General features: G+C 37.2%; 1 protein-coding gene across 2 annotated transcripts in view; it reads left to right on the top strand.

Moving 5' to 3' along the window:
* Nucleotides 1-12,233, top strand: part of STK32C (serine/threonine kinase 32C) — a 244,738-nt gene extending 232,505 nt beyond the window's left edge. The window contains exons 7-12 of one of the 2 annotated variants that reach the window (XM_074959121.1): nucleotides 502-605; nucleotides 715-831; nucleotides 2,612-2,737; nucleotides 2,912-3,043; nucleotides 5,099-5,166; nucleotides 6,292-12,233. In XM_074959121.1, the coding sequence (XP_074815222.1) occupies nucleotides 502-605; nucleotides 715-831; nucleotides 2,612-2,737; nucleotides 2,912-3,043; nucleotides 5,099-5,166; nucleotides 6,292-6,430 (686 nt within the window). In that variant the 3' untranslated portion in view covers nucleotides 6,431-12,233. Of the gene's footprint in view, nucleotides 1-501; nucleotides 606-714; nucleotides 832-2,611; nucleotides 2,738-2,911; nucleotides 3,044-5,098; nucleotides 5,167-6,291 lie in introns of those variants that run through there. The other variant, XR_012640326.1, reaches the window with a different exon arrangement.
* Nucleotides 12,234-12,424: the final 191 nt, after the last annotated feature.

The raw sequence follows: 12,424 nt of genomic DNA on the forward strand, positions 1-12,424 counted from the left end.
TACAATTTGAAAGGGTACTTACAGCATACCATTTTATAATTTGTGTCTAACACAAAGTAATTGAACTAATTTAACACATTAATGCAAGCAATTTAGTTATTCAGAAAAGTTAATTAATCAAGCAGTCTATCCCTCAAGATGTGTGAATTATTTTCCCTAAAACACCTCATGACCCTCTTATGTTTGCTCTCATCCACCTCCCAATGTCGACATCAGTTCCTGTTGTTCCTGCATTAATTTAGGACCTGTTCCTGGGAGGTGCAGTTCCCGCTGACTTGGGTGGGAACTGAGGGCACTCAGCACCTTGCATGACTAAGCTCTTAGACAGTAAGCTGTTTGGGACAGAATGTTTCTTGTTTGTCTTGTAAGGTCCCACCTGTGGCACTAAATAAAAGTAATTATGGTATCCATAAACTGACGTTTACTCCAAATCTGCAGCAGGATGTAAACATATACTACAGCCAGAGTGAAGAAATTGTTTTCTTTTCTGTTTTTATTTAGCTCCAGAAATTTTTCACTCTTTTCTGAATGGTGGGACAGGCTACTCCTTTGAAGTTGATTGGTGGTCTTTAGGAGTGATGGCTTATGAACTTCTTCGTGGATGGGTCTGGTGTCCTCTACTGTCTTATATGATAGTGTTTTCAGATATTTTTCTTAATAATCTTCAAAGGGAAGAACTGTATTTTTTTCATATTTCCATTTTATTTTCCTCAGAGACCCTACGACATCCACTCCAGTAACCCAGTAGAGTCTTTAATTCAGCTGTTTAGTACTGTAAGTGTGCAGTATTCATCAGTATGGTCAAAAGAAATTGTTGCTTTATTGAGAAAGGTAAATACTGTTTTTCTTCAGTACAATTTCAATTGTGTGGTCACAAATTCCATACTGGCTAGAATATGTACAGGACTAATTAGAAACTAGTCTTCTGTTCTGCTTCAAGATATTAACAAGTTTCCAGGCATTGAAGAGGGACTACACTTTATGACTTTATACAATGGTTAGCACAATTTAATTGCTCCAAAATATAATTTGAGTAGTCACTTGCTGCTTTATCCATCTTCTCTTTTGTTAGTTAGCAAGTGAGGTGTGTTACTTGATTGGTTTAAGTGATATAATCATATACTTGCTCAGGTTAAGATACTGTAGTGTTAACATAACTGCCTGTATGGAAATGTATTACCTCCAATACTCAAATTCATAGCTGGCTATTGAAATAACTACCTTTCATCATAGACTAATTGCAGCATAAAATACATAGGTGTTTGGATATCCTGCTGTGATAATGCTTTTTTTCCATTCTCCAATTCTGCAGTCAGTGAATCTGATTCTGATTTGTCTTGTAATTAGAAATGTGTTTGTTTGCTTTTTTCTGGGGAAATGGGTGCTTTGTCACTTTCATTTTATTGTTATATCTAAAGTCTGTTGATTTGAAGCTGATGTTGGTTTCCTGGATTCTATTTATTAAAGGATTCAGAAAAGTGGCTGATCAAGAGAGTATAAAAGAGATAAACACTTCACTGACAGCAAATAAGTGACTCCAATATAAGTTAGAGTTGGGTGGACAATTTACATAATTGGATTTTATTTTAGTAAGAAGCAGAGTTGTTAGTTATTATTGCAATAAAAATTACTCAGCTAGATCACATACGCCATCTACTGGGTAAACTCAGAGAATGCATGCTTTTAAAGAGAACATTATATATGGAAATAATAATAAATATCCATAATCCAAAAGTAGGGTGACCAGACAGCAAATGTGAAAAGTTGGGATGGGAGTGGGGGGTTAATAGGAGTCTATATAAGAAAAAGACCCAAAAATCAGGACTGTCCCTATAAAATCGGGACATTTGGTCACCCTATCCAAAAGTTATCAGTCATCACCCCCAAACCAGGAAGTCGCCCATGCCTGCAAGAATCCCACCAGTTTTCTTGCTCTAAAACATTGTCCAGCTGAGGAGAACTGCACGAGAAACTCTTCGGAGCCCAGTATCGCTTTTCCTTAGGGCTTGTCTACACTGGCACTTTACAGCACTGCAACTTTCTCGCTCAGGGGTGTGAAAAAACACCCCCCTGAGCTCAGCAAGTTTCTGCCCAGCGCTCTTCCATGACTACACAAGCCACGTTAAAGCGATGCCGCGGCAGCGCTTTAATGTTGCCAGTGTAGACTAGCCCTTAATCAGCTGGCTGAGGAATTGCTGAATAACGTGGGGCATTTCTTTCCCAGCATAGGCTGAGCGTGTTACCTAAACAGCACTTCCTGATCTTACCAGGCAACAAGAGATCAGGACTAATAATCAAATGTTTCCTCCTTCTGGCCCCAAATGAGGAATTTTCCCATCAACTAACCCAGGCATCATTAATTATGGTATTTTCTAACATTTGAGTGCTTGAGTTTGCAACCTTAATAATTTTTCTTTTAACATAGGTGGGGGGGGTTGGGGTTTTTTTTTATGTGTGTGTGTGTGCGCAGATAATAAGTTATATGTCATTTCCCACAAAGGGTTTTTTCTTTCTTAGTTAATTATAAGAGCATGATTAAAGACAGAATGATTCTGTATGCCTGCTCTTTCTCAGGCCAGACCATGCCTTACTGCAGTGCTTGTCATTTCAGCTATTGACGGTGAACCCTGAGCATCGATTTTCCAGCCTCACTGACGTTCAAACTTCAGCTTACTTATCAAATGTCATCTGGGATGATGTCTGTGAGAAGAAGGTGGAGCCAGGCTTTGTTCCTAATGTAAGCAAAAGTGATGACTTAATCAGTTTCCCCTTATTGAACAATGATCACTGTTTACTTAATAAGACAAAGGATTTCTATGGCTGAAATAACTCCTAAATGTATTAGCTGAAACATATTCTCATAAATCACAGAACTAAGCCTTCAGTCAGTACCTTTGTACCATTCTAACAGAAAGGCCGTCTGCATTGCGATCCCACCTTTGAGCTAGAAGAAATGATCCTGGAGTCAAGACCCTTGCATAAAAAGAAGAAAAGACTTGCAAAAAACAAGTCTAGGGACAACAGCAAGGACAGCTCACAGTCAGTAAGTCCGTCCTTGAATAGCTAAAACAGTACAGCGGACAAAAAGCTGATGTGTTGAAATCTGGTTGTTATAAAAGCAGTTACTTTGCATGGTGGATTTTCATTCATATGTGTTATAATAAAAATGTTCAGCCAAGTGGACAGTCAGACTGACTCTGCCCGAGAACTAAATTCTCCTCTTCCATCTTCATGGCAGATCTCTTCCACATTTTTCTGTTATCCCTAAAGTGACATGAGTGGGGGATCCATGCACATTGATCAAGAAACTATAAACGTCAGGAGATCCATGATGTAGATAGGGAAGAAAGATTTTTCAGATCAGATGCGGTATCATTTAAACAGTTAGATCCTGTGTCTTCTGTCACACTAGTTTACACCTGTGTAACTCCTTTGAATTCTATAGATTTACTACTAATTGACTCTCATGTTAGTGAAAGGAGAACCAAATTATTAGTAAAATGAGATGTGTGGCAAGTTAGAAATAGGGATGACACAAATATTAATGATTCAAAGCTTTGAGTCCTCCACTTGAAAGAATAATAAAATTCTGCAGTATTACCAGGCTGGCTTCTCACAGCGTCTTTCAAATACTGCATGTTCAGTTCTTAAGAGCTAGTCTCAACTGAGTTTTGCAACGCTACTAACCAAAACCCTAGGGTATCCTGTGCAATCCTGATTTAGGATATTCCCAGGAATGCATGGGAATCACTCTTTTCATGTAGATTCCTCCTGAGTGTTCATGATGACCCTTGGTAGGCCTTACAGTGCCATTCCTTTGAGAGGTAGCAGGAGGCTTTGGAAACAATCAAGTAAAAATAGCAGATCCTATGTGTCTCCCATGAATTCCCACTAATATCCAATGAGATTGTGCTATGATTTTTTTCTTACTAACAACAAAACTATTGCAGCCAATGAAAATAAATATTTAGGAAACACCCATTCTTTTAGAAACTAGGTTATATAAATGTTTATCATCATGGGAGCCAGGGTTCAGGCTAGACTCAGGTCACTAGTAAAATGAATACAGGAGTCTCAGTCTTCTCCATTATGGACATGTTCCCATAAAATAACAATTACATCATTTGGCATAGTACATAGCTTCATCTCAGGGAAAGTCTAGTATTTGTAAGGGGTGTTGCAGGCTGTAACTGATGTGTATGGGTAGATCTAGGTGAGGAAGCAGTCACAACACCTAAGCACTTATTTCTGGAGTCAGGACAGTGCTCCTTGCATCTCAATTACATGAGCATTAAAATTATCCCCAAAATAAAAATAAATACATAATAAACATTTTTTTTTTAAGAATACCAGTTATCTTATAAACAGCAGGAAGTATCTGTTAGATTTCTCCCTGACTTGTGGGCTGAGTCTATTAACAGCAGTAGATCATTTCCTCCTTCAGCACTAGTTAACATTACAATCAATGAAGGTTACTATAAAAGATTAGAAGAATAATTCAGGAAGCCAAAAACCAGAATAAGCAAACTTAACAATAACTTGCGGAGGCACTCACTGACAAGTGAGTTAAAGGCACTGCTACATTTTTCTCCAGCCTCTATATGTCCTGCCAATCTCCTTGATGGTGCTGTTTTAATGTAGCTCTTAAGACACTCTGGGATCCTTCAGGATGATAGTCAATATGGGTGAAATTCACCCCTGGAAATAGGACTAGTTAAAGGTCTATATACCACTTAAATCCTGCATAAGACCTGTTTTGAGGTTTTAAGTGAATGAGTAGATATAGGTCTTATGCTTGCTCTCTGCACCAGGGTGAATTTCACCATTTATAAACTGATTATTCATGTAGTAAAGGATTGTGTGTATTAACATGTTGTAGGGAAATTATTGCACCAGAACTGAAAACAGAACACAGTGATTTAAAAATGTGAAAGAAATGAAGGTCTTCTTTTTCCTTCATCAATTTAGGCTGAAAGACATACTACCTGATTAGATTATATTCATGTGCATCTAGACACAGCAATAGTCACATATACAATCTGTCGTTTTCTGTATTGACTTCTCATGCACGTGATGTTTTTCTTTTTTCAAAAAACAGGAAAATGACTATCTCCAGGAATGCCTCGAAGCAATCCAGCAAGACTTTGTCATTTTTAACAGAGAGAAGTGAGTGAGGGAGTATGTTTTCAGAAGGAAAGGGGGCTTCTTTTTACTTAGCAGAATTTGGATTAACAAAAACCGATTGTTGGCGGCCATAAATATGAGAATCAAAGCAATGGCCCAGTTCTGCATTGTTAACTTCAATGGAGCAGACCCAGGCCCTATTTTTTTTTTAAGCTTAACTAAAATATGGAACTGAAGAACAACTCCAAAAGCCTCAATAATTATTAAACTCTGTAGTTAAATCAAATATGTTACAGAATCTTGTGGATTTTAAAATAATTATGATTTTGAGTCTTGAATACACCCATAATACCCACCCATCCACTGTATTTTTGATGATGATATGGCAAATGAAAGAAATATGGTAAAATGCCCTCCATGCTCCACAATGGGTGAATGAAAGCACTGCAATCAAAATATCTGCTTTCCCCTGTTGCTTGAAGATATTTATGATTTTTTGCTATTAAATTAAAACAATATGATAGGAGGCAATTCCTTCCAAGCTAGGAAATAAATAAGGAATCCCCCTCTAAACAAACCATGCTCCTGAGTAAGCTCATCACTAGATATCCCCTTACGGCACGTACAGCACTGCGTATGCCATTGTGTTTAAAATATAAGAATACATCTGCAGCTGTTTGGGTTATGGTACCCTATAGTCAAAAAGACTTTAAAACACAGGAGCTTATACAAAAATTTATGAAAATGTTAGGATGTGGGTTGGGCGGATCTCAAATATGGAAGAAACACTCAGGTGTGTGTTTCATGTATTACATTTGTTCATGCATTTGTTTCATATGTTACATTTGATACTTAGCACATAAGAGAGAATTCACTGCAATGGCTAAGACATTGGTTGTCAAACTTTTCCAAAACTGGGATTTCCCTCCCATTTAGGAAGAATCTATCCAGGGCCCCTTTAGCTTTCCGAGAACTACAAGGTGGTTGTGACCCCCCTGATGCCTGACTATGACCCCTAAACTGAGAACCCTGGTGATAAGTTAGTACATGTGGATGGTAGGGGCACCTTAGGACTCATTTTCCATTTCAGTTTTTTCAATCATTGTTTCTACAAAAATGTTAAGTAGAGAGAAAGCATGTAACCTGTTACTCTTATGTTCTGCACAGGTTGAAGAGGAGTCAAGATCAAATGAATGAATCTATTTCTCCTCCTGAAACTACAGATGAAGCCGAGACAGAAGCCGAATCTGAGAATTCCAATTTAAACATGTGTAGCTCAGTATGTTCTTCTACAGGCAGCAGCTAGGATTACAGTTTCAAGGCAAGGGGCCAGAAACCTACACGCTTCTTGAATAAATCATTCTCAGGTTGCACTGATGAATATATACTGTACACTGCATACTATAATTGAAAAAAAGTCACAAAATCAATATTGTAAAGCTGTAGCAGAGGTAGATAGTTCTTAAAGAACTGAATTCATGGATTTAAATGATGGCCAGTTCTGAACACTGGAGTACCTACTATGAGGAAAAATACTTGCTATGCAACACTTTGGAGAAAATAGTTCAGTTTCTTTCTTTGCTCTTTTTTAAAGGCAGATTGCTGACTCAGGCACGTTTGAACATGGTAAGTGAACAGGTCAGATCCTTGCATATGAGCAAGGCGCACACAGCACAAGTGTGTGTTTGGGAAGGATTGAGAAGATGATGTAAAGCTCACCTTTGCACTCCGCCAGAGCTAAGATTGCTTTTTACAGGATTGGCCCCTTGTGTAAATTGGAGAAGCCCTCAGGCTGCTCTAATTAATGACAGGTGCTAACAGCCTCAAGGGACTAAATAGCTGAGGAGCGTGCAGTTTAAGAGCACCTCAGTCACACCCTCTTTCCTCTGACTGCACTCTACATGTAGGAGCCTCTCTGTCAACCCAGTGCAACTGGATGCTTCTCCTTGCACTGGGCCAATCCCAGAGGGGCTGGATATACTGGCTTTACAAAGAGAATCTGTTAGTGGAGTGGCACAAAGTGGTTGCACTGCACCAAAGGATCTGGTCTAAAATATTTAATCTCCTTGTATGGCTGTCCTTAGCTACAAGGAGCTGTGCACATTACAAGCCAATGAATCAGAAATTATTCTATTTTTTCATCACATTGAATTAATAGGGCCTAAATTCTATTGGATTTAGGTTTTACTGGAAACGAATCCAGTGAGTAGCCATAAAATGCTGCTCAATAATAGAAGAAAGGTGATGTCAGTTTTACCCATCTGTTTACTTTATTCTAAGTGTAAAATAAAGTACTGTACATAATCTGCTGTTACCTGTCTTAACTTTTCATTAGGAGAGGAGATCTCTTGACTTTGCTCCAGCTGTGGATATTGTTTGTTTGTTTCAGAAGCCTTTTCCATGTTAGGCTTAGTGGCTTATTCTACTGTATAGTGGCTTTAAGTTACTATTACTGAAATCAAGCCATCAGTTCTTCTACACCATTCAATTACTGTGCTCTGCATATATCTCATTATAATTATATCCACACAAAAGCTAGCAAAATCTGTTACCAGACCTTAAGAAATTTGCCATGTTTGCATCCTTACTATATGTTCCTGAAGCATAATGGATAGAGAATGTTTTTAACAAATGCAAACGCATTCAAGGCAATTTCTGCTGTGTTGATGTATAGTTTGGAGTATCCATGAATGAAACAAAAGGAATAACCAGTGTAAAACAATTTTATATGTAAAACAAGACATGCTTACCTTTCCACAGTTTTATGTGGAAACTAGTAAGTGGTGAAAATTGTGCAGAACCAAATTTTAATAAAAAATATTCAAGTGTGCAGGCACAACTTGTGGGGGGGAAAAAAGACACCAAAGCTTTTATACCAGTTGCACAGTTATTTTTAGGACACAGCCAGGTAAATGGTATGTCCTGTTAGTAATTAAACTGTAGAAGACCATGGTTCTTGCTAGAGCATGGCCATCCACATCCTATCATACATAGTATAATCAGAGCTGTGAGAGCTTGAATAGGTTGTAACGTGGGGAGCCACTCTTTTCAGAGAATAAATACCATCCAGCTATGTTAATGTTCCTAGATATTACTATAAACTATCCCTGCTCTAATGGTAGGTTGAAGTAAGGGTTGGCTTATTTGAGTAAAACAGATCTAAAATAAATACTCCCCTCCCTTTTGCCCCTTCCTTACCAGCTACAGGAGAATATTTACCTCCCCAGCTCTGAGTCACAAACAAACTTTAAAAGGGAGATTTTTTTCCTTTTCCTTCTGCCCTGCAGTAACATTCCAGCTGATTACCAAATCAGCAAAAGAATTCACACAGCCATCCTCATTTGCTGTTCCCTCCAAAGGCATATTAAAGCATATTTGAATAGAATGTATGATCTGGGCCCTATACTGTGAAAGATTTCAATGAACATTTTTCTAGCAACACTTTTTCCTGCTACTCATGCATTTTGTTATCAGGTTCCACCTTCCTCCACTTACATTTTATTTTTGTAAAGGTAATGGACCTAAAGCCTCACATTTTTGTCTTGATCCAAGACATACCTTGCTTTGGTCTATCTCTCGTCCCCTTTCTGTTGCAGATTCCCAACCAGCCCATTGTCCCATGGCAGGGAAATTACTTTTTTAAAAGAATCAAAATTAATAATAAATGCCATCGGCACCTTCCAAAATAACAGCTATTTACTCTCATTCCCCAGTCCAATGTCAGAGTACTCAATATCATGTCTCTTTCTTGTGTTTGATAAAAAGAATCCAATAAAAAAGCTCTGAGAAGTAGGTGCAAACATACCTCAACTTGCCAAGCCTCAAATATGGGTTGCAATGTGTGGCAAAGATGCAAAGTGAAGGGGGCAAAAAATTATTAATGCAGGAAACTTAAATGTTGTGAGCCTCAGTCTGTCGTATAGATGGATCTATCGTGTCAGTTTCATTATTCTTTATTTCTCATGTAAATAATTTTCACCAATAAAATGATGGCACACCAAAATAGTGAGGAACATAGGTAGCGATGGGAATGAAATGAGCAATGTTTGACAGGCATGGATGCATGCCTAACAAGTTAATGTCAGAAACTCCCTCTGTCTAAAGGAGCTCTCTGCAGCTCAATTAAAATATACTGTAATAGCAAAAGCAATAGAACCCATTCACTGCTGTATTTAGCACATGGTGTAAGTGGTTTCTAAAGCTGAAGTAACAGCGTATAGGAATGAACTGACTTTTTCAGGTCAGGCTTTGTTTATTTCTCATTACTTCCACTTTTTGTCACTTATCTTTCCTGTATAAACCAAGCAGAAATGTCTTTAGTAGTACCAAGCAGTAAACAGCAAAGCTCCAATGAGGACACTGCTTTTAGGTCATTAGGGGCCAAATTCTGGTCGCCCAGAAGGCACTGCTGAAGTGCAACATATTGTTTCCTAAGGAAACAAGATCTGGAGAACGCTTGTGCACACACTATTTCTGCCTCGATTAAATGCATTTCTAAATCTTGATCTCCGAGAAGCAAATGACATGACAAAGAGACTTTTAGAATTATTGTCCTATGTATTTGAGTCACCTTGAGTACAATATAATTTTAGTACTCATTTTCTATCTTAAATAACGCATGCAAATGTACCTCACTAACACCCATCTGGGAAATACTTTTACTGATGCCTATTTACACATATTCCCTAGCGAAGAGATTACATGCATATAGTAACTGTAAAAAGAAGACAAATTGTAAGACATGGATACATATTTGCTTTATTGTTAAACAAAAAAATGAGGTGTAATATGATGGGCCAAATTCATCCCTGGTGTAACACCACTGAACGTTCTATACCATTTATGTTTGTATGTTCTCAACATAAAATGTATATTTTGCTTTAGAAAAAAATATGTGAAAGGATTTTGGACTATGCACTCCAGCATATTTTACCAGTTCTTCTCTTTGCTGTCTATGGGGTATCTGTTGTTTGGGGGGTGTGATAGAATCTATAATAATGATATTGTGATCATTTTAATGCTGCCTCTTTACTTGACTGGGTGGCATTGTCCTGATTTCTATGTTCCTTTTAGGAGTCTTTGATTAAAACTGTATAATCTTTTGGACAAATTGGGCCTGATCCAATGCCCTTTAAAGTCCTTGGTCATCCTCCTATTGACTTCAGTGGACATTTGATTGGGCCCTTTTTGTCTATTTCAAATAATGCCCTGTGTAAAACTTCATTTGATATGTATAAAACTTTTGAGGGCAATAGGATTTTTTTCTTTGTTCACTTATTTCATCAATACCATGTTCCTGGTACACAATCTTTTACACAGACACATACAGTTAGACCTCTTTAGGAATCAAGAGTTCAATGCATAGTCTTTCTGCTGTACAGTGAATTAATGTATTTTCTAGTCTGTACTTAGGTCCCTTATTTATGACTAAGGCCCTCAGTGAGCAGGACTAAGTGGGGTAAGATCAGAGTCCCTAGCTTTCTAATTCTTCTACCCTTGCAGCCAATAACATTAAACAAATATTTACCTTGAGTGCCGAGTTTGTCAACACTAATCTTTGACTGAGGAAAGGAATCATCATTTTCTGATGTTGTTTATATTATTTATATTCCTAGGTAAACAAATCCATTTTCTAATGTAATCCAAGAAGTGCTTTTCACATTCCATAGGGCTTGCCCTAGGTAAAGATTTTAGTATTTGATCATTTAAACAATTCTAATGGTTAGTAGAAGCAATTCTGAGACCCCCTGGAGTTCTGGAAAATGGAGATCACATGTTTTACCCTGGCTTTTATGTTTATATGCAAGGCCCTTTAGTGTAAGATATTCAAGAACATTTGTGACTGTGTAGGGTTGCGGCCCAATTCCAATTTCTTACACCCCTCAAAAACACAGTGGGAATTTTGGGAGTAAATAATGGTATGATGGGCAGTAGGTGAATAGTAAATTCTACTGCCAGAAATGCTTTTGACAGTAGTGGCATGGGAACTTTATTTGAAATAAAATATGAATCATGTGCCACTTATGTCTGATTGTACCAGTGGCAAAAACAAGACTAAAGATGTGCATTGCTCATTGCATTTTATGTAACGAATGACACTAAGTTATTGTAGGACTCTATTTTATTTGTGAATGGGCTGGTTCCAATTAACAATATATTTTTGGTTTGAATCTCTCTGCACCATTTCTCTTTTTACTGTATCTCTTATTTTAGAGCCTGCTGCTGCACTTGGTCCACAAGCAAAACTACCATTGTAATTCATGGACTACAACTATCATTTGCAATTATTTCCAGAGTGGATCACTAACTCTGGTTGCCATCTCTAGCTCTCCTACCAGAACCACAAAACTCAATTGAATCTGCATGAGATATTCAAATGCTCTGTGTATTAATCAATCATTCTTCATGATACATCTATACAATCTCTTTGTGGTTTTCCACAATCCATTGTACTATCTGTATGCCATTTTTAATGGAATCATCATCAATTCATTGCTGTAAAATAAGTAATGTCCTCTTTTCTCAGTTTGTTGCATTGGAAATTTCTGAAAATACTTTAAAAACCTTCCAATGAATGCCAGCTGACTTTCCTGGGAATTTTGCATGACAAAGGCATGCAGGAACTGTCCCGTAAGGGTTAATTTTTTTTTGCTAACTATTTATTGGTCTATTCCTTGCCCAAAAGAGTAAAATAAATAACTATTTTTAAAAAACAGTAGAAATGTCTACAACAGCATAAACTTGACTTGGAACAGTGCTGAAATACTGATGCCTTGCAGGCTTCTTATTTATTTATTTATTTTTTAGTTACTTGAGTGCAAATCACATATGTAAGTATATCTTTGTATTTTATGATAATACAATTCTGTAATTTTTATTGCATGAAAACACCACCATATTACACAAGAAAATTTAAGTTCTGGCAATATATTTGTGTTTTTGCAGATACTGCAGAGAAGCCATTGCATTTGTGGAGTAATAAATGTGTATTTTTAAGATATCTGGAAATTTGCAATCATTTCTAGATTTATTGTTCAAGAGAAATAAATTAAGTATTGTAAGGAGGGCATGTAGTGGTCACATTCCTTATTTACATATTCACGGGCTAGATATTTTTACAGTTTGGTATAACAGCCAAAACATAACAAATCTATTTTATATCAGCCATTATGGTCATGGATATTCTAAAGACGTGCTCAGTAATATTTTTAGATCCATTTAATATGCCAGTCAGTAATCCATGTAAAAGTATTTGTAATTTGCACCCAAGATAAAAAAAATGCAATTATATTCTCCATTC

Source organism: Natator depressus, chromosome 7 (genome assembly GCF_965152275.1).
Source record: "Natator depressus isolate rNatDep1 chromosome 7, rNatDep2.hap1, whole genome shotgun sequence".
Classification (NCBI taxonomy): domain Eukaryota; kingdom Metazoa; phylum Chordata; order Testudines; family Cheloniidae; genus Natator; species Natator depressus.